Raw genomic sequence first — 22985 nt, 5'->3', positions numbered from 1 at the left:
AATCTACATCTAGTTCATCTTGAAGAGATTCTGGAGGTATAAAGCTTTGATCTTGCCATCTTATTCATTAGATCTAGCTAGAGTTTTCTAGTTCTTTTGTTAGTTTTGGAACTCCTCTTGAGAGTTGAGCAAATCCAGAAGCTGAAATGGTTAGATCGGAGCCTTGTGAGCATGCTAGATGCATAAAGGTACTAGCTTGGGGAGTATCTAGACTGCATGCATGAGTTTGAAGCCTTATATGAAGTCCTCATGTGAAGAGAGAAGTTTTGTAAGTCCCATATAGCATACAAGTGCATGAAGTTGCCAACTTTACTGTCACACCCCCGGCCGAGGTGGCGGAACATGCCGGGCTGTGCGACTAAGTTCATGGATCATAGATAAATTGAATATACAGCACAAGTACAACAATAAACAAAACAACATTTCATTACATATTTATGTTTTCATAAAAAGTTCTTACAGATAGTAATAAGATAATAATACGAGTTCGCCTTAACAATTAGGCATAACAGTTCAAAAGTAGAAAATTAAAGTACTTGCGAGCCATGTTTTCCATCATCTGAGTGTGCTCGTAATTTCACTGATTTCCTGAGAATACATGTATTTTAAAAGTCAACACGAGGTTGGTGAGAGTCACAGGTTTTCTGCTAGCCGCAGTAATAATACTTTCAAAAGTCCAAAAGTATATTTTTCTTGTATAACAATAGTTGAAACAATGCTTGTCATGAGTCTTTAAAAGCCAATAAGTAATTTTATAAATAAATCTATGCTTTTAAAGAAAACGTGTTTGATATAACTTCATGAAAGTTTAAATATATCCATTGTATAAGTAACCACTATACTTAAAAATAGTTCTGAAAGCAACCAAACCTATGGTTGTAGTGAAAAAGTGAGATAGATTCGTGTTAATGTTTTTAGTGAGTTCTATAATCGAGCTATAGACGAAAAGTACCCCTCCCTACGACGCTTCATTGGACGTCGTAGTAACGATCGTAGACACATATCACCTGCTTCGATTGATCAGTCGATGGTTGTAGCTAGCAACCGCAGGTGGGGTTGTCGAACCCATATAGATCTATATATATGTACCTCGCTCCGAAGATTAACGATTATAGCAGTATGGGGCAGGCTAAGTGATTAAACTCAGCTAATGAATAGTAGCGTCTCACTCAAAAACCATTAACAAAAAGTTTGTGAATAACTCTCAGCCCTAACTTAATTATAGATAAGTACCGGGCATAATGAATTTCGTAGTATAGTATTTGTAAAAGTCGAGTATGGTTGACGTATTTATAAAAGTATAAATTACTCACTTTTATGGAGATATGTATTTTAACATAATGGTATTGTACAAGTGTGTAATGCCTAGTATTCAGATATGGAAGTCTTTACAACTTTTAAAATTGTAGCATGTATATCATATAAGGCATATGTATTTGCATAATAAATACTATTTAGCACATGTATTCTCCCCCAAGAATAAATAAAATATTCAAAAGGGGCCGTAACTCTCACCTTATCGAGTGGTAAACGAGTAGTTCTGAAGACCAGAATGTATTGCCGTGAGGTCGTGATCTCCGAGATTAGTTCGATTTCCTAGAAATTTCGATATATATTAATATTTGGATGTGATTAGGTATTATAACAACTTCTTGAATAATTTCTTAAGTTTTGCCAATTTAAAATTTATTAAATTTTAAAATTTAATTTATTATTTTTCCACAAGTATTTAAATAACCCAAAATTAATTAAACTTCAAATCAAATTTAGAATTTCTAAAATGTACGTATACACATTATTCATTTAATCTTGTATTTAAAGTTGGATTTGTTTTGAAAAGATTTGTCCATCTTAGGGTAAGTTTTAAACATTTTAATAAAACTTTCAGGATTTAGAACTTAATTTCAAATAATTCTAAATATGGAGAGACTAATAATGGACAATTTCAAAGTTGAGGGATCATATCTATTTAAATGGAATACATGTTTGTAAAGTGTCGATCAATTACACAAGAGGTGTTAACCTCCTGTGTTCATTCGATATCCATGCATAAACAAAGGAAAAGAATTACGCATGATTTTATGGTTCTTTGGTTGTTTATTATGATTGACGATGCGAAGAAAATAAATATACAAGGTGGTGACGGTAGGGACTTACAGTGGCAGCAACACAACAGTGGCAAAAAAAGAAGGTGGTTTGTTCGTCGGTGGTGGCAGGAGGGTCCCCGACAGCCTCCTGCTGCCTTCTGTTGCGTCTTCTTGGTGGAGAAACTCTCGGTGGTTGAAATCAGGAGCAAACCATGGTTGAAGGAGGTGTTTGATATTAGTGGCAGTGGGTGGTGGTGTAAGGAAAAAGGAAGAGAGGGAGAGATTAAGAGAGGGAGTGATAGAGAGAAGAAGAACTGATGAGTTTGTGAGGATTCAAGTGAAGCAAAGCCCTCTATTTATAGTATAAGTCTACACACACATGCTTACTAATGGCCATACCTCCACCTGTTTATTTACTTTTGGTGATACTTGCACACCAAGATGAAGAGTGAGGGAGAGGAGAAGTACGTGGGAAGCCGGAAGGAGATCAGATTTTTGGAGTCCATCACTCCCTGTGGGCCCCACATGGGGTCTCCATTTTATGTCCAAAACATGCAAAAACCGGGTGCCTCGGGATTCGTGCATCGAATATTTTTTCGAAAGCATTTTTAGATAGAGTATAATTCAAGGATTCCAGAACCTCAAACGGATTAATTTTTGGAGTTACGGATCTCCGGGAATTTGTGTTTGAAGTTTTGCGTCTTAACGGTAGGCGGTGTCCGTTTTCGCGACTTTCATAAATATTTTCGTAAAAATTATTTCGAGTGTGAAATTAAATAATATATTATATCCTGATTCCAAAAACGCTCTCGGAAATCCCGTCGGCAAAGCGTAAGCGCCTCAACGGATCGTTTTGGTTTACGCGATTAAAGAAACCAGTGTTTTACTGTCCGTTTTTCTTATAACGGTTGTATCTTTTGCATACGAACTCCATTTTGGACGTTCTTTATATTTTCGGAAACAGGGAACACGTACTATCATATTTTAGTGTTTGTTTTGCTCAAAAATGATTATTGCTAAATTTCAGTTTTTTAGACGTATTACCCAACGCTGCAGTTGAGCATTTTAATTTGGTTACCAGGTTACATGTTTGGGCATAAAAATATCATCAGATATTACATAATAATTGAACTTAACTCATTTATATTTCAATAGATGCAGTTAAAGCTGAATGAGTTAATTACAAATAGATTTTCCGTAATTTAGTCGTTTGAAATCCATGCCCTAAATTCCGGGATGTCACATTTACGCCCTAGGACGTCTTAATAAGCTCGGATCTAATATTGGACGTTAGAACATCGAGTATTAAGCACTTAATGGAAGAAAGTGCTTAATTTGTTTGTACGTCGAGCGTAAGATATAGTACGCAACGTGTACAACTCACGGACTTAGTACGATGCGCATACCAGGGCGGTACGCAAGGCGTACGCACCTCAGATGGGCTTGGACTTGTTTTGGGTTTGTAAGCTTTTGCGCCTTAATTAGTCATTGGGCCTGGTCACGTTCTGGAGTTAGTGGGTTAGCTTATCTGTTTTGGGCCATGGATTCTATGGTTGGACTTTATTAGGCCATGGAGCCCATTAATGATTTTCGACATGGACTTTGGGCCCATTAGCAAAGGAAGACTTTTTGGGCGATTGTGAAAGGACTTAGGATTTCGGCTCTTCAATTGGATTGTGTTCCAGCCCTAATATTTTGTAATGGTATTCTTATTCAGCACGAGTGGTTACAGACTATTAGGAGTGCAGCTTTCGGATTCAGTAGACAGACGTGAGTCTCCTCACCATAGCAATGGGTCTAAGGCACCAAGGTCGGCCCATTATTTGTGATGTGATATGCTAGTTGGTTATGGAATATGTGATATGCTAGTTATTTGTGATACTTTCATGAAAGACCTCGGGGGGTTCTCGAGGCACCTATGTGTAAGACCTTGGAGGGTTTCCAAGGCATCCTTAGTAAAGACCTCGGGGGGTTCACGAGGCATTTGGGCTAAAACCTCAGGGGGTTCCCGATGCACCCGGAGTAAGACCCTAGAGGGTTTCTAGGACATCCTTGGGCTAAGACCTCGGGGGGTTCCCGAGGCACCCAGAGTAAGACCCTGGAGGGTTTCCAAGGCATCCCTATATGTTGTATCCATGGCTTATGTGATATATGTAGTTGTTATAGCTAATATGATATGTGATATGTGGATTGGGTGTGGGATATGCTTTGGGGAACTCACTAAGCATTAGCTTACAGTTTGTGGATTTGTTTCAGGTACATCCGAGCCTAAGGGCAAGGGCAAGGCTTGATGGCGCGGCATGCATTCTCTATGACGTGTTTTTATGGGATACTTTGATGTTTTCAAATAAAATTGTAACTGATATGAGTTTTGAAAACAATTGTATTTGGATTTTATGGTTTATGGAAAAGTGTTTTGGATAATCAAAAATGAAAATTTCTTTTGAAAATATGGGTCGTTACATATGGACTCATTCCATGCTGTTATTGTTTATATGTTGGTAGTTTGGGGGAACTCACTAAGCATTGACTTACAGTTTTAGGTTATGTTTCACGTACTTCAGATGACTGTGGGAAGGTGAAGGCATGCCCGTACACATCCTCTGTTTATGATCTATGATTTTGGGAAACTCTGATTACGGAAATGTTTTGAAAACTATTTTGTAAACACTTTATGTTTTGGGTCGTATTTAAAAAGTTTAAATTTATCATGATTATTCTGGATGCTACATCCAAGCTCTTCTCACCACCTTCTTCTTCTTGAAGAACACTTCCAAAACACTCCACTGGACTCAAAAATGCACTCTTCTCACTTAGGGTTGCTTGAATACGTTTTTCATAGAGGTAGGTTGACGAAGTTTGAGAAATGAGGCTATAATGGGTAGAGTTTTCATAATCCTCACGTATGTCCTGCGCACGAGGTGTACGCCTTGCGTACACATCATACGCTCATCATACTACACTTGGGCAAAATAACCATATTGCCATTATGGGCCATTTTGCAATTCCTTTTCACTCCTAAGGGCCAAGATGCAATATTATTCAAATATAGGGTCAAAATTAGAGGTACCTCATTATTGGGATGTTACAGAACTCACTAAGCATTGGCTTATTAGATACTATTAGCATTTTTACAAGACCCTCTGGGGTAAACAAAGGGAACAATCCAGCTTGACTGTCGTGGCAACTGCATTACTCTTGAAAATTATGTTTAAAAGTCTTCCACTGATTATTTCAATAAATCAAGTTTTATGTAATAAAGTTTAACATGGATTTATTTGTGTTCATTTAAACTCTTAAAATGTCATTTTTATAAATGAAATTTTATTAATATTCAAATGGGGATCAAATCAGATATTTTATTACCGCAATAAAAGTTTTTTAATTTTTTGTAAAACCGATTTAGGGTGTTACAAGCGACCAATTCTAGCTAACTAAAGATTTACAACCATCGGTTAACTTAAAATGGGGTACATGTACCACCTACAACGACATCACTTGTTTTCAAGATTATGGCGAAAGGCCTGAACTTTGGTGATGGTATTAATCTAATTAGTACGTAAACAATGCATGACCTCTTAGTCACCGTTGATTTGAAATCTTTTTTGGATTTCAACCATGGATCTGCTCTATTGGTAATTTATCCTTGTTCTCGTTTACCGTTAGAGAATTATAAATATATGGATTTATTCTCCTCAAAATACAACGCTTCATGTCTATGCATTTTTATGCTAGTCGTTGGGCTGAATATACCATACACCATTTATGTAGATTTCTTTAACAATATATCATCGATCGTTTGTGTGCTTGCTAGCTACTACTCCTCTTTCTATATATCTCTAATGTAAAAATATACTCGTTCATTGCATCAAAGAAAATTCTCATTCATTATAACAATAATGGAAACAATATAATATGACATAATACACATCTGCTTGATGTAGATTTAATATATTATTATCAATCATTAAGTAAATTGTTACCAAGGACTAAGTTAAAGAAATGACAATGACAATATTATTAATACTTTGGAACAGAATCCATGAATAACAGAGTAACATACTCCACAATCGTCTTTTCTGGAAAAGTGAACCTGTCATCGTACTTATATATCGTATCAGTCATTCTAGCAAGATTAAGAATTGGTGCAAGAAGTTCCATTGAAACTTCAGTTGGCTTAAGACATCCCTTGTTAATATCTTTCCACTCATTTTCAATCATTTGCTTGAGTTCATGAACAGCTACATTTTCTGGCACCCCGAAGGTCTTCATATACGTATGCACTGATTCAACTTGTTGTGATCTTTCACCCTCAAACTTCATAAAGACATTTCAACTTGTTAAAAAAATAATATTAAAATTTGAAGATAAACTCTAACTTTAGTATGTTGTTTCTTGTTAGATAGCTATAGAATTGATTTATATACTTCAAATACCATGAGAAAATAACTATAATGGTTATTGTAAACATCTGCAACTGGATAATGAAGGGATATATTTTTTATTTTCTAAAAATAGTTGTTTCTATAATGAAATGTTGAATTACGAATTACACACCTGGAAAGTTGTAATATCATTATAAAGTCTTCCTAGTAACTTTGTAGCTTCCCCAATATTTGGACGACTTTCATACCAAGCCAAAGTTTGTTCACTGACAATATCTCCCATAACCATTAAAGAAGATTTTGTAAAAACATCATATGTAGAAGTAATTAATCCATTCCTCAAATACTCTTCGAATGATGGCACGTGTCTACGATATCTCCATTCAGCCTCTTGTAGGTAACCTCCAGCTAGTTCTTGAAACTAGCTTATAATGACATATATGAAATTTAAAAAAAAAAAAGTAAAATATATAAGTAGACACAAATAAATGGAATCTACATTAAACAAGGTGAAATGGTATCATACTGCTTGTTTTGAAGCATCAACCCTATCTGTTCTTCCCTCTGTAGATAGTTGTTTTTGAACTTCAGTAAGCTCGTTCAAGAGAATGTTGTAAAGTGGTTTAATATATTCTGGGAGTTGTTCCATAACATTAATTTCCCAACTAAAATCAAAGGCATGTTTTCATCAAATAATCCTTGTAGAATAATTAATGTAACTAAAGATATGGGATGAGTCACCATTTAATTTTATCATCATATAATTTTTTGCTATTGAACATAATGTTAAAGGTTAGGAGATCATTCAATAAGTATACCTGTTTATGGCACTAGTTAGAATTCGAAGCTCCTCAATAGTACCATATGCATCATATATGTCATCTAACACCAAAATTAGTTGAACCATTTTCGCTAGTACGATTCTAGATTGAGAGTAATCAGGATCCGAAAATATAGCAATTGCCCATAAGTAAACTTCTGGTATTCTATCTCTTACATAAGGAGTTATAGTCTTGAACTCCATGTCCTTGATCCACCTAAATGACAAGAGTATCATATAATCTCTCTTATTTCAGGATCATGAAGACTAATATGCTTTTAAATTCTAATAATTATGCCAATTGGAATATATAAACTAGTATTAACTTGTGTGGAGTCCATTTACGTGCATGTTGTTTTGGATTAACAAATGAGTAATGGTATTCATTACATCAAGAATTTCCCTTTTATCATTATTGTGACACGCTCAAAGTTAAAATCTACAATACAGTGATATTTCAACTAATGTTGAGAAACAAAGTAAAGACATTAATTTACTAGGGTATAAGCTTATTTATTGTTTAGAAAAATAGGGTGTTTAAATTACTTGGAATAGTGAGAGTAGTGAAAGCACTATCAAATTAAAGTATTTCGATGGTATTCTCTAAATCTCAGTTAGATATAACTTAGCAAAGTTCAAAAACAGAGAATGTAGAAGATATGATTTTCTTGTGTGTGTACAGGTAAAAACGAGAATGACCAAATAACATGAGTATAAACTCCTCTCTAAAAATTGCCAAATTGATAGTAACAGGAAATAACTTCCAGTCTGAAAACTGTCACTAACTACCTTAAAACCGAGTCAACAAACAGAGTCATAAAACCGAGTCTAAAATCTCAAATTCGGATTTCCATGTATTTTTCATAAAGCAATATTAACCCAAATAAAACATTTCCATTTTGACCTTGGGTCTGTATCTTGGACCCAAAATTTCCAAACTAAAACAAAAATTGTCACCAGCTCGACCCCGGGCAAGGACTTTGCCCCTTGGACCCCACTACCAGGGGCACTGTCATTGGACTCCCGTGGTTCAGGGGTTTCATCCCTAAATAACAATTTACTTTGAATATTGAATAAACACAAACAAGTGTGCACTCGCATTAGACTTAATTATTTTATATTTATCAAGATTGTATTGGTCAACAAATTAATCACATTACACTTAATTAACATTAATAACACAAATCACCAACATTTATTACCATGTGTAGCTAATGTAAAACATGTAAGGACGATTTTCAAACCGAAGAATAAAAGGGGTGAGAAGAAGTATGTTTTTGAAAGTATGAGAGGAGGTTAGTTGAATATCGTAGCCTAAGAAGCAATGTTGATAACGGTAAGATGTGTTATTCTGTCAATGTAAGGTGTTTTTAAATTTTTAGTATAGAAATCCAATTCTATTTTAGTTTTTCATTTTTGCTAGGCATCTTGACTCTAAGTTTGGATGTTTGAGATATTTCATAAAATTTCGTTTTGAAGGTAAGAGAGCCCATGGTCATTATGAAGGTCTATTTCGATATCCAATAATTTATAAACCGGCCCAAAGTCCAACAAAATTAATACATTATGTAGTTTATCTTCGGCTCCAAAAAGATATCGAGCATGTTATTCTAGTTCTCAAAAAATAAAAAATAAAAAATAAATCAATATTTCATTGAATTCTTTTTTAGTTTTGCTATATATAAAAGTTTGTAATTGCACTTCCTGTTTGCTTCTGTTTTTATGTTTATTTTAACTTTATGTATTTGTGACCTATCATCAGAATATACTAATGTTTTTGGAAAATAACTTTATTTATTATAAATATATAAAAGGATATAAATAAAACTTATTGATCTATTTAAAATGATATCACTATTACTATTATTGATATTGATTTTACTTATAACCTTATTTATGTTGTTTTTAATTCATTAAGAATCGTCTTCTAATTTAACATGGGATTTTAATCTAGAAGAAAAAAACAAAAGAATTCGTTAGATTAGATATATAATTAAAGCATAACATCCTTATGAACCCTATCTGATCAGGATACTCTTCATGGGTTTTAACTTAACTCGATCGGGGTTCGTTTATTCCACCGCCTCAAAAACTTTCATACCTTTAATCATCTTCTTAATCCTTCGTTGTCTCTTTCTAATTCGGTCCTTCCACCGCTTGGTTGTCCATTGAAACGAAGTATATTAACCTCAACAAATTATGAGAGATCGGAGCATATCAACGGGGAAGTAGAAAGAAGCAAGGGACATACATCTTCAAATCACCGTCTGATGAGTCGGTTGCTTTATTTAGATTTCTTTTTGCTTATTTAATTATCGATTTTATATGCCTCACCATTTCCGATTAATTTGTTCTGCTCTCAGTTCGTTTTGGAATCTTCGGTCTCTCTTCCTCTCCTTTTATCTCCTCGGTTCTCCTCTACGCCACTATAGAAAATCACGTTTCAAACTAGAAAGCCCTAAACTCTTTCGAATTTAACAGTGGGGGAGGCGTTGTCATGTCTTTAAATGAACCTTCGATTTTCTTGACCTGCAAACCTAAGAACAGGTTTCAAAGTACTCCATGGATGATGGCAATGGGCCCCTTGATGAAGTGTCGGCTAAAAGTCCAAGACTTGTCTTTTCCCTATAAATAGTCATGTATTATTCATTATTAAGGTTAAGAGTGAGACAAAATGTAGCCGCCACGTTGTGAGGTTTCTTGTAGAGTTAGATTCTTATTCTTAAAGTGTAATATGTTCATCATAATTGAATAAATCGAGTGATCATTCAACATATCTTCGTATTTGTGTTTTTTCTTATTTTCCGCATCTTGTTCATCAAATCAGAATTAGGGTTTTATTCCCAACAAGTGTTATCAGAGCCAGTAGCGAGGGTTCTATTCTCTCAGGGGAACAATTTCTGGGGGGGGGGGGGGGGGGGGTTGTTGGGGGTCAGAAATGACATCGACCAAGTCCTCGTAAAATGGCGTGGAGTGCCGCAATAGAATGTCTGGTCCTGGAGGGCTGAATGCGCTGTATGGGTAAGGTTGCGCCCTTTCAAACACCAATTGGTTTTAGATCAACCGGTAGCGCTCATGCTCAACAAGTGGTATCAGAGCGGGTTTTGAAGATCTATTGATTTTTGAAGTATCGGTTCTTGATTTGATGATTTTCTACACAAGTTTTTGAAGAATATTGGTATTTTGGCGTCTTGGAATCAAAATTTTCTTCAAGATACTCTTCATGGAAATTTATGTTTTTCTTCAACTGTTCATATGGTATTTTCTTTAATCTGATTCGCTCTTCTCTTCATATTGGATTAGTTCATCGATTTTATTACTTTGTTTTGACCCAATTGGATATGTTTGTAAATTCTTTCAATTTGGCCCAATCTTTTGGTCAATTCACTGTTCCTGGTCCATATGCTTAATCACAATCCAGTTTTATTTGGCCCTAATATTACATCTGAGTCTCCGTTTGCGTATATCATTCGTGATTATCAATTTCAACATCCGTACCGTGATTATCGACCCATGAATCGATTCCTTTAGCTTTCAGTTTTTTTTTAATCGATTGGTGCTCATGAGTTTCTGGGTATGTTGATGGACCATTGAAGAACGTTTGCTGTTTTGATTGAAACACAAGTTCGATCTGGAATTGACTTGTGTAAATTAATTTGGTGATTATCACGGAACTCAAATCACCAATAAGAGATTAGCTTATGATCAGATTTTACAATTAGAATACAGGTCTCGGAGTCGGTACCAATTTCTCAGAATTTGGTTTCAAAATTGTGATGTTGGATGGCGTCAATCAGAACGATATGGAATGGTTTTTGTGTGTCTGTTCGCTTTTGCAGGTCAAAATTGGTATTGCAAAATCTTTGGTGTGAGTGAACTCACTGAGAACGAATGTAATCGGATTTTGGAGTTTATCGGAATGAAATCGTAACAGGTACTCAATTGGAAGAACACCGGTCAAACGAAAGTCAAAATTAAGTTACTTGTGAACATTTGTTGACTATGATTCGCAATTTACCTAGAGATTCATGATCTGTTGATTCGAAGCGAAAGGGTTAAAAATCGAGAATGGAAATATGGGATTGCACTCGTTCTTCTCCCACGATCGTTCAATTCGGAAGCAAACCTGTGATTGGGTTCGTGTTTGAAATTGGTTCGCTTTGGGTGTGATACTTCGCGTTCAGAACTCAGGGCTCGGTATGAAGGCTTGTGCTCGAAATGAACCTGGATTTGTGTTTGTATCTGTGTGCTCGGAACGAACGGTGGCACTATTGGACTCGGACATGAACATAAGGAAGAAAAAGAAAGGGTCGATCGACGTTATCAGATGATTGGTATCGTATCTGTGGTTTCGCTTGTGACCTTTCGTTTGAAATCATTCGTTTGGTCCCTGCAACTTCAAGAATTTGACGATCTGGTCCCTACACTTTTCATGCCTTGGCAGTTTTGGACCATTTCCAGATATTGTTACAAATAAAGGGGAATATTGATGCAGAATTACCATTCCAGCCCCTGTCTTTCAGCAAGTGACAGTTTCTGCCCAATATTCATAGAAGTTTGCAAATTTGAGGGCTGGTGAATAGTTTTGGATTTTCTATCGCACATATTTTTTTCGTGAACAGAAAATTAAGGATTCCATCAAGTCTTGGCGATTCGGAAAGTCGTTTTTTGCAATAAAGTCAAAAAAAAATCGACTTTTTTTTTATTTTATACTTCATTGTGTATATCGTTTTGTCGCGGGGGAGCATAGTGTTTTTTATCCATTCAAGATCATTCTCATGACCATTTGAAGGCTTTATAATCACGTTTTTTTATCATAAATCAGGGGAGAATTTGGTATGGCCATTCGAAATTGGATTTGTGACTTTTCAAATTTGAAGATTTTTGATAAAGCTTGTGGTAGAATTATGAAGGTAGATTTTACAGTAGCAGTTCTTCATCGAAATCTTCTAAAGCTTTTGTAGAGAAGTATCATTTACAGTAGAAGTTCTTCATCAAGCTCTTCTAAGGACTTGTTATATCTCCGACTTCTAGTATTTTCTCGATCAAGTGGCGTTACGAATCTTAACATTTAGGTTGTTACATGATAATTTTTTGTGGCTTATATCATTAGCTTATTTGAAGATCATTCTGACTTGGAGGGGAGCTCTTCAATGACAAGAAGTGATTTGGTTTCTTTGTTCTGAAATGGTTTTTTATGACGAGTTTGGCTTTATTGAAGATCTTTGGGATTACATCAGAAAATGAAGTTTAAAAACATTACTTCAGTGCTTGGTTTATATATATATATATATATATATATATATATATATATATATATCCTGGAACCCGTGGTTGAAGACTATTGAAGAATCAAGATTCGTGGATTGCTTCAAATATTCCTCGTTGCAAGATCTTTTATTATTTGCGAGATGCTTGTTTTGGAAGTTAAAGCATTGTCATACATTCCATACTTTGAGGGGGAGATTGTAGGGTTTCAAAATACTCCACGGATGATGGCAATGGGCCCCCTTGATGAAGTGTAGGCTAAAAGCCCAAAACTTGTCTTTTCCCTATAAATAGTCATGTATTATTCATTATTAGGGTTAAGAGTGAGGCCGAATGTAGACGCCGCGTTGTGAGGTTTCTTGTAGAGTTAGATTCTTATTCTTAAAGTGTAATATATTCATCATGATTGAATAAATCGAGTGATCATTCGACATATCTTCATATTTTGTGTTTGTTCTTATTTTCCGCATCTTGTTCATCAAATCACAATTAGGGTTTTATTCCTAACAACATGAAATAGAATTTGTTGTATACGGTGGATTAGACCTTGTTTCTTTTTACTTCAAACCTGAATCCACTGGTAAGTACCTTTTATATCCATTCCATACATTGATTATGTGTAGAAACTAATTCCAAAATTGGATTCTGAATTCGTATTTTGTTACGATTTTGAAAGGGATTGAGGTGGATTGTGTAATTGTGAAGGAAGCTTACTTGAAATGAAGAATATTACGGCTTAGTACTTTTTTTTCTTCCTCGTGGTTATCAAATAATGGCATGACAATGATTATATTCCAGGTAACATAGTTTTTAGCTTGAACTGAAAAAAAGGCAATCAAATCCATTACTAAACGTTTTAATAATCTGAAATGAGTTGGATATTTTGCTATTGTTTGTTTCTATTTCTGTAAATTTTGATTTTTTGTAGGTTTCGATTTATTTTATCAAAGACATTTCCAGGTTTCGCTTCCAATGAAGTTGATTTGTAACACCCGGAATCTTGAGGAATCATTGTTGAGAATAAATATTTTTTTCTTAGGATTGGACACGACGTGTTGGAGGAGCCAACAGGATGTGTCTAGACATGAAGAAGTGTGACTTTCATTAAGGTCAACACGGTGTCTTGCCTCCTAAAACATGGCGTGTTGACGACCGTAATGAAAACCCATATCTTCTGGGGTTTGCCCCTATTTAAAGGAATAAGGAGGCTTGGATTGTCCATCCTCAGGCTCTCAATCCCTTAAAGAAACCGTAATCATCTTTCCCTCCCATTTTTTAGCTAGCTTGGTGTTTTTGAAGCTAAAGAAGGAAGATGGTGGAGGTAGGAAGTAAGGATCCAACAAGCAAGCCCTCATTCTTCAATTTGGCACTCTTATTGAACCTTGTAAGTGTCTAAGACTCGATTTTTATCATTCCAAGTTGTTAAATCTTGAGTTTTGTCCCTTTAACTTCTTGTTCTTGAATAATGGAATGTTTAGATCTCATAAAGCTTGCAACCTTATGAGTCTCCAGGTCAAGGTGACTTAGTAGTATTTTGGATATGGATTATGATCAAGTTTTGATGTCATGCACAGAGATTAGGTCATAAATCCCCATTTTGACCTAATATGGGTTCAAGATATGCATTGGACATGTATGTCTATAAAGCACCAACCTTTGGGATGGTTTTAGTGTTTGAATCACTTCTGGAAAGGATGGACTTCAAATTTTAAGGATTAAGTGTTTGTTGGTTAAGCTCTTGCATTATTAAGCTTTATGGATTGAGTTTTGAACCTTTTTGGGTAGTCCCACTGGAAAAGTTGGAAACTTTATCCTTCTAGACCAGATTATGGACTAGATCTGAGCTTTGGAGCTCTTGGAATCGGAGAAAACAACTTAATGTTTTAAGTTGTTGAAACTCAGTGAAACACAACGTGTTTTCAAGTCAATACGGCGTGTTGGCTGGGGTTTTCCCGACTATTTGGGTGATGGCGGAACACGGCATGGCGAAGGGGCAATTTGGCATGTTTGGTCAACATGGACTGTTAACTTTGACTTTGACCAGAAGTTTGATCAGGGTTGATCATGGGATATTTTGGGCCATGTTTGGGCCTTTTTGGATTATTAGGTTTGGGCTTAAGTCCTAGTCAAAACTAGGTAAGGGGTAAATTGGTCATTTACCCTAGTAATGGTATGACGGTTTGAATGGGAATCCAATTATTAATTGAATGTTATTTGATATTGTTAACTCAGGGATCTGTTAGCCAGTAGCCACGGTTTATCTGTGTGAATTGGCAATGTGAGGTGAGTTTCCTCACTAGTTTTAGCGAGTCGAAGGCACCAATTCCGACCCATGGTTTACATGTTAGGATGGTAGATGTCTTCGTGACTCTTGCATGTTTTGTATAATGATATGCTTACCGGGCAAGGTCCAATGCCAGGCGAGGCCTGATGAGTAGATTGTATGCTAGTCATTAGTATTTTTTTTATGATTACCGGGTGAGGCCCGATGCCAGGCGGGGCTCGATGATTGTATGGTATGCTATAGTCTTTGTGATTATTTCATGTGCTAGTAATGTTATATGTTTATATGATTATATGGTTATATGATTATGTGTTTATCGGGTGGGGCCCGATGATTGTATGGTATGCTAAAGTCTTTGACTTTGACCAGAAGTTTGATCGGGGTTGACCATGAGATATTTTGGGCCATGTTTGGGCCTTTTTGGATTATTAGGTTTGGGCTTAAGTCCTAGTCCAATCCTTTTATTGTGAAAAGGGGTGGAGAAAATAAAAAAAATCAAACGATTTACAGACTTGGAAGTTGTTTTCGGAATCGATTTACTACTTGTGATACTTGATCTCACACACACACACACACACACACACACACACACACACACACACACACACACACACACACACACACACACATATATATATATATATATATATATATATATATATATATATATATATATATATATATATATATATATATATATATATATGGATTAGAGCCAGATTAAATTACTTGGAACAACTTTTAATCCCGAAATCCTACTTTCACACACTCTCTCTCTCTCTCTCTCTCTCTCTCTCTCTCTCTCTCTCTCTCTCTCTCTCTCTCATTGTATGTGTTAAGTTCTATAATTGGTAATTTTGAAAGTTCTTCAAAACCGAGCGAACATTGATTGCCAATGGGCTTTGGAGTGTTCTTTCATGAACCAAATTATCTAATTTTCTTTATATTTAATTCCTTATATTTTGATTTACCGGTACTAATCTTTATTTGAAGCATACAAGGTAGCAGGTAGTTGTCATCATCTGTATGACTTTCAATTTCTTCGACTTTTAGTGCTGTTAAAAGATCTTATAACTTACGTAATATATTTTCCATTCCATTGATGTATTTTCATTTGTTTTGTGTATTAACTTATAGCATCCTACTTATTTTTCTTTTACTCTACCATTGTAAATTGTAATTACAGATTTTTCTTTTTAACGCTTTGTACCTTTCACTTAAATGAGATTCTTTTTAACAACTCATTATTGACTTTAAATTGGTCATTTGTTAAATGATTTGTGTGATGAAACATTTATAGACAAATATTGCACTTTGATTATAGAATGGGTTAGATTTTTGGAGTTGTTTTCGCAGCCATGTCACTAAAATTTCACAAATCATTCTCTTTTTTTGGAAGTTTTGCTCTTGTTCTTTTTTTTTTCCTTTTGTTTTAGCTTTTTTTTGCAGATGTTATTTGGCATTAAATTTGGAATGAAGCCTGAAGAGGCAATATCCAAAAGGAAAACTCTTTTTCTATTTCTTTAAACATTAAAAAACATATAAACTGATAGATGTTTTGGGTTTCTTAGTTATTATATAATCCACATCTAACCCATGCAAAACATGAGCACGTATAATAGTTTACATTAATTTTATTGTTGCACTAGTATCTAGCCGTGCCTTACATTTTAAAAATTTTAATCATACTATATCATCTGAATATATTAATTTATTAAAAATAGGGTTAATTTTATAAAATATCTAAAGTTTTTATAAATATTTTTTGTTCAAATTAAAAGTTTTATCTTTTCCTAAATAAAACCTACACATTTTCAATTATTTTTCTTGTTTATTCCCATATTAAGTTTCAGTCAATGGGCAATAATTGCAGGTATTTTTAGGAAATAAAATCGGTTTGAACCGTACAATCATCAAATATACGAGTTTTTTAATATTATTAAGTTATAACTCGTGGAAACCACGGTCGGTATATTTAAAATTTGTATATAGATAAAAAAATAATAAATGTAAAAAAAACAAGATATTGTCGATTGTAAGTAATTATGAATTAATTTGTTTAGCAAAATAAACATAATAATATTATTAAGATATGATTTTATATTTTCAAAATTATAATAAAATCATAGAAAAATATCACATGTTAAAGAGATATTCTAAAAAACTCACACATGTTATTTTTAGGTTTCATTTATTAGAAGATGTAGATTTATTATTTTTTTTCTATAAACCTACAACTAATTAAACTTTCCCGAATGACAAATGAGTCAAATCGACGTTTTTTCTAGCATGTCACCATTATATGCCTATATATAACATTGACAATTGTTTGTAGGAAGCTTTGATATGTGACGTTTCTATTGTGGGACGGAAAAGATCATAGATATGCAAATGATAATATTTCCTAAAATACGAATGTAGGGTTTATGTGGGGTGAGGCGATTGAGGTTTTGATCACCCAAGGTGGCAATCCAACTTCTTGTCAATCCTATTGGTTGGCATGGTTGTTCCCTAAAAGAAGACAAAGAGACTAAAACAAAAAAGGTAATATTTATAACTAGGAAGACCGAAAGACTTAAAAGAAAATTGTAATGGTTGTCCATATGACGATATGAAAGTTGTGATAGTGTCATGATTTTAATAATGGGACGATGGTATTGTAGGCGGTTAGAGAGCCACGGTAGGATGACCAAAAGACTAAACATGAAAAGGTTAATGTAGGAGGATTGAGAGATTAATTGTTATATATGGGAAGAAGGAGAGACTTATAAGACTAACAAGACTAAAATAGTAATGGGAATGGTTATATGTGCATGGGTCATGGCTATATGTGAGAAGACTAAGGGACTTTGGTTCTCCAAAGGAAATAAATGAGATTAAAACCAAAGGCTAATGGTTATATGTGAGATTAACAAGGATCTAAAAGGCGCGCAAAGGCAATGTGGTGTCAAGGGAATGCAACGTCATCCTGAAAACTAGCATGCCAATGATATTAGCGATGTCGCATGCCAAGGCACATTACATCAAGAGTTATTTTCAAGACACGTATTTTTTGTTAGACATAAAACTATAAAGACACGTATTTTTGGTTAGACATAAAACTATAAAGTTTTGTTAACTTTTTATTATTAGGTTTTGATACAAATTTTCTAAACACTTGGTATATTTGATATTAATCTATACTTTATATGATTTCTCTTTTTTTATATATATAAAATTATCGTCTTAAGTCATGTCTTCATAAAGTTTGAAGCTTGGTCATGTCACAACCCTACACCTGATACCATTTAGAACCGAAGAATACCGAGAGACTTAAAATAAAAATGTGATGGTGATATGTGCGAAGTAAAATGAAAAAGGTAATTGATATATATAAAAAGACGAAAGACTTTGATCATCACCTAAAGAAAACCGAGACAAAAAACTAAAAGTATAATGGTTAAATGTGGAAAGGCCGAAAATACTTAAAAGGAAAAGCGAACCGCTACTGTATGTAAGATTTAGACGACGAGGTCCCATATACAGCTATTAGTTGTTTTCGAAAGCTCTCGGTTTTCCTAAATACAACCATTATCCCTTCCGTCGATCTTTCCACATATAACCATATATACATCAATGACTTTTACCATCTTAAAATAGAAACAACATCAAATGTCAAACATCCTACAAACTGTTTTCGGTGTTGTATATAATCATATTACGATACAACACTAATGTTTTTTTATTCAATTAAGGAAAGCTGGAAAAGTTATAGGTGTTTATTTGTCGATAAGTTTGATGATGTTCTGCTTTAAACAAAAAAACATTTACTATAAAAACCTACTAGTTTCCAAAATTTCTATTTGGTATGCTTAACAGATGTTAATCTGTAAACCGGATACCCAAGCGAAATAAAAAAATATGGAAAAAGTTTTAGGTTGTAACTGGAAAAAGAAAATTAACCTTTTGCCTAAAACTGTAAAATATAAAATATTTAGATCTATTATAAAATCAACCATTATAAATATTGTTATTGCTTTTTTACAAATAATACACCAACAATTTTGTTAATACTTTTATATTGACAAAAAAAGTTAGTATTACGATATTTAATGTATTTTAAAGTTTATTGATAGTTTTTGTTTTGTTTGATTAATATAAAACTAGATATGTTGTCCATGCTCCGTATGAGCCGTATGCGTCTGATTTGAGTATTGTTTTTGTTAAAAGATGTTGGTTGAATAATTCGACTGCTAATTTTCACAGACGGAGAAGGATAGATAGAAAGCAAGAAAAAAAAATTAAATATGAGGATCAATATAGAAAAGATATACCAAAAGAAGAAAATGACAGATGACAGAATGTACTGGACCGTTTTTTGTGTTTTTTATGAAAAAATATAAAAGTTTTGACAACAATGACCAAAGTGTCAAAATGGCTAAAGAATTAAAGGGTCGTTTGGAATTAGCAAGTTTTAAAAAAAGGACCAAAGTTGTCAATTCTTTAAAGTTTTGTGGCCAAACTTTAAATATTAAAAGATTTCGTACAAAATATAAAAATTTTGATTGCAATGACCAAAAGTGTCAAAATACCTAAAAAATAAGAGGCAAAGTTAAACCATACAAAATTACTATTCCTCTCTCTCTCTCTCTCTCTCTCTCTCTATATATATATATATATATATATATATATATATATATATATATATATATATATATATATATATATATATATATATATATATATATATATATATATATATATATATATATAAGTAAAGTGACACTCACTGTATAAAAGTAAATTAAAATGAAAAATACAAAAACAGATAAAACTGAAATAAAGAAAACCGAAATCAAACCAAATTAATATTGAAAAATCAAAATCAAACCGTCGATTTTGGGTTTGGTTTTTCAAAACCGAAAAATTGGGTTTGGAATTTTGTAACCGACCGAATATGTAAAACCAAAACAATAACCGACTCAAGGAACGGAAACCGACGTATACATTATATAACTTATTTAATACATTTACTATATTATTAATAATTATTGTATTATTTAGTTAGAACTAGAAGCATAAGTTAGTGCTTAAGCATGAGTTTGTATATTTAATATATTATTCATATAGCAACTTACGGAGTTGAAACCGAAAAACTAAAAAGCCCATGTATTGAAACTAAAGAACCGAAACCCATCAACCCACATGTTGAAACCCAACAACCGAAAAACCGATCTAGGAAATGGAGTTTATGTATTCCTAACATTACATGTTTAAGGAATTTCTAAAAGCATTAGTGATTTTTTAGATTTTTAGAGAAATATAAATCAATAACTAGGAATTTTTCTTTGGTTAATTCGTAACTTACTTTGTGAAGATGCACAGTTCTTCCTTGTGTAGTTGCTGAAGGTAGTTGAAGTGAGTATTTGCAAGCTTTGATAGTGAATCATATGTGGAACATTCTTTTTCATAGTTGGAGAAATATAACCTTGCTTCTACAATATGCATCCCTCGATGAAAAGAACTCCTCAACGCATGCCTCACCTGTCGTGCAAGATTACCTTCAAGAGTGTCTACAACATCTACAAGCTGAGCTTCTGTGAAGACGAAAGCTTCATCTAAAATAGATTCTCCTCTTATTCTCAGTTGTGTAGATTCATAAAAACTTAACATGCCCCTCACATCAGCTGTAATATATTCCTTGAATTTACCTGAGCTATGGTCTTTGAACTTGTTAAACACATCTGTGCAATCATATATAGCAAGCAGTTTTAACAAGAACAAATCAAACAATATTGCTTAAAATCATGTTTAACAATTAACATATCACTACAAGTAGCATATACCACAAGACAAGTTATAACCATGTTGTCTGAAAACTTGGAAGTTGGTCGAAACTGTATGAAGATCAGCTTGATCATAATCTTCCATGTTCAGCTCCTTGAAAAGTTTGTCAAGTTGACATTCAATCTCTTCCCGAAACATATATCTCAAGCCAAGACGGTAGACAGAATTGATCAAACATAATTTCGCATTTGAATCCATGTTTACATTAATTATCAATCTTCTCAGCTCTTCTTTTGGCTCGTCAATGGCTTTAGCGTATGCTTCCAACTCCTAGAAATTAAAAGGAAACCACACGTAGTCAAATTTAACGAAACGATACAATAAAAACCCCTCCTTACATGAGGGTATGCATGGTTAATTTGATCCGTATTTAATGCGAAGTACGTACTCTTACCAAATAGTCAACAGTTAACGACAATAAACGATCATCCCAGATAGGAGGAGGGAAGTTGGCAACAGGACGCACTGGATCTGTGCTAGTTTTGCCGTTTTCTTTCAGGGTGGTATTAGATTCATTTGCGGCCATTTCTTGAAGGTGTTGATATAGTTTTGGGTGAACTTGTATGTATCATGATTGTAATACTATGAGTATTTATAGACTATAACGCCATTGAATTGCAGTTGAATATCAATAATCAAAATCAAACAGAGATTGTGTTTATGACTTTTCAATTTGGTACCACAAAAAGTTATGTGTGGTGGGCCTTTTCCTATGTTCGATAGATACCTACTTTTGTTCATATTCACTTTATCTTTCATAATTTAAAGTTATCATGTTTTTTTCATTTTCCCACGTCATTAGCATTTTGTCAAGGAAAAAAAAACCTTAAAAGCATCATGTCTATCTATCATAAACGAGCCATTTTGAGTTAGAAATGGCATTCCAAAAGGAAATATATGTAACAATTGGTTGTTATGGACTAAAAGTTTTTTAGAGCAAATAAAAAAAAATGAATGTGATATTCTAGAAATCATAATTTCAATCCATTTTTTTTGACTTGATTATGCAAAAAAAAAATTATATTGTAGTTTGTTACGAGTTTGATCCCTCTAATTAATATTGATGGAAATGAGATTTTATGTTATCATAGAATACATTTATCTGGTAATATCATCATAGTGAATATAATTTTTTTTAACTCTATTGTAAAATTTACGGAATACATATTGTAAAATTTACTAGTTTGACTTGGTTATGCAAAAAAATTATATTGTAATTTGTTACCGGTCAAACCTTAAGATCGTCCATCCTCTGAAATCGTGAAGAGTACTCTTGAAATCTGGTCCAGTCTAACACCTCAGTCCATCTCTCACACTGTCAACTGAAGGCCCTAATCTTCACTCTGGCTGACGAATCCTCATTCTCACTTCCAATATTACAGCACCACTGAACTCTAACCAAACACAAACCATGCGAGAAATGCAATTCTCTTGAACATCCGATGACCAACCACTTATACATCTAACACCTGCAACGGACTCCACTATCTTCATGTTACCAGTCTTTCCCTAGCAACGGTAGTGCCTTGAACTCCAAAGTTCATCCATAGACAATTGTCGACCATACCTGAACCATGATAGATCCATTGAACGCTGACTTCACTTGAGAACTATCGTTCTAACCCTGACCGAATATCCTCTAAATAATACCCCGCACATATCCTAACGAAGATCTGGAATGGTAACGGTACACGCAGAACTCGCTCCGCAAGATGCATCCCTCAGTGGGTTCATCAAGGATTTTTCGACATGCAGGATGGCATATATGATCCTTGATAACCCAAACACTAGCAGAAGACTGGCCCGAGATCTGACCTATCCAAAGTCACTCACAATTCCAAAGCGATACATATTCCCATCATCTATCTATTAGCAGTAGAAGATGACATACCCGCAACATCTGGAGGAATACTGATCACCTTCAGCTGACATGATCAACCCTGTCACACCTGTAGCAGCCTAAACCACTGGAGTGACAAACTCCCTTGTGTACTTTCTCGTACATGGTGCACTGACTCTGGCCCTGCTAGCCTTTCACCCGATGATCCGAAGTCATGGGTCTCTTCCCGGGACCCTCTACTATACGCACCTGACAGGGACCTCTCTTTTCAAAGTGCTCCAATTTGACCTCGCATCTACAACGTCATGGAAATCATATCCTTCAGGGTCTGACACCCTGTCACGCTCACTAGCTCGCTTGCGCATGGCTAAGCTGCAACAATTGGAACATCCTTTGTCCCCAAACTAGGTCACATCTTCCCTGAAGCTTCTCAGATTCTCCAAGACTCTCACCGATTCGAGTATGGATCATGTGC

The 22985-nt window shown here is 34.4% G+C and overlaps 1 protein-coding gene across 3 annotated transcripts; it reads right to left on the bottom strand.

Moving 5' to 3' along the window:
* Positions 1-6081: 6081 nt before the first annotated feature.
* LOC145046071 (10-epi-juneol synthase-like) lies at positions 6082-21253 on the bottom strand. 3 transcript variants are annotated; one of them, XM_078994363.1, is made up of 7 exons: positions 21059-21253; positions 20670-20940; positions 20192-20567; positions 7291-7509; positions 6999-7137; positions 6645-6893; positions 6082-6404 (listed from the first exon to the last, which is right to left on the bottom strand). In XM_078994363.1, the coding sequence occupies exons 1-7, from the start codon at positions 21194-21196 to the stop codon at positions 6108-6110; spliced, it is 1689 nt and encodes a 562-aa protein (XP_078850489.1). In that variant the 5' UTR covers positions 21197-21253; the 3' UTR covers positions 6082-6107. The 3 variants fall into 3 exon arrangements, with proteins under 3 accessions (XP_078850489.1, XP_078850497.1, XP_078850491.1); XM_078994371.1 differs by having other exon boundaries at positions 20688-20940; XM_078994365.1 differs by having other exon boundaries at positions 21065-21252.
* Positions 21254-22985: the final 1732 nt, after the last annotated feature.

This window comes from Lactuca saligna, chromosome 1 (genome assembly GCF_052625555.1).
Source record: "Lactuca saligna cultivar CGN05327 chromosome 1, ASM5262555v1, whole genome shotgun sequence".
NCBI lineage: Eukaryota > Viridiplantae > Streptophyta > Magnoliopsida > Asterales > Asteraceae > Lactuca > Lactuca saligna.
Note: the sequence above shows the minus strand (reverse complement) of the source record. Positions and strands in the feature narration are given on the sequence as shown.

What these genes read in the sequence shown, in the direction of transcription:
- LOC145046071 (XM_078994363.1), bottom strand. Translation starts at nt 21,196, where the DNA reads ATGGCCGCAAATGAATCTAATACCACCCTGAAAGAAAACGGCAAAACT. An exon ending in TGGTTATAACTTGTCTTGTG is followed by an intron (nt 20,568 to 20,669) that starts GTATATGCTACT and finishes ATGATTGCACAG; the next exon opens with ATGTGTTTAACAAGTTCAAA. An exon ending in ATGATATTACAACTTTCCAG is followed by an intron (nt 6,405 to 6,644) that starts GTGTGTAATTCG and finishes GTCTTTATGAAG; the next exon opens with TTTGAGGGTGAAAGATCACA.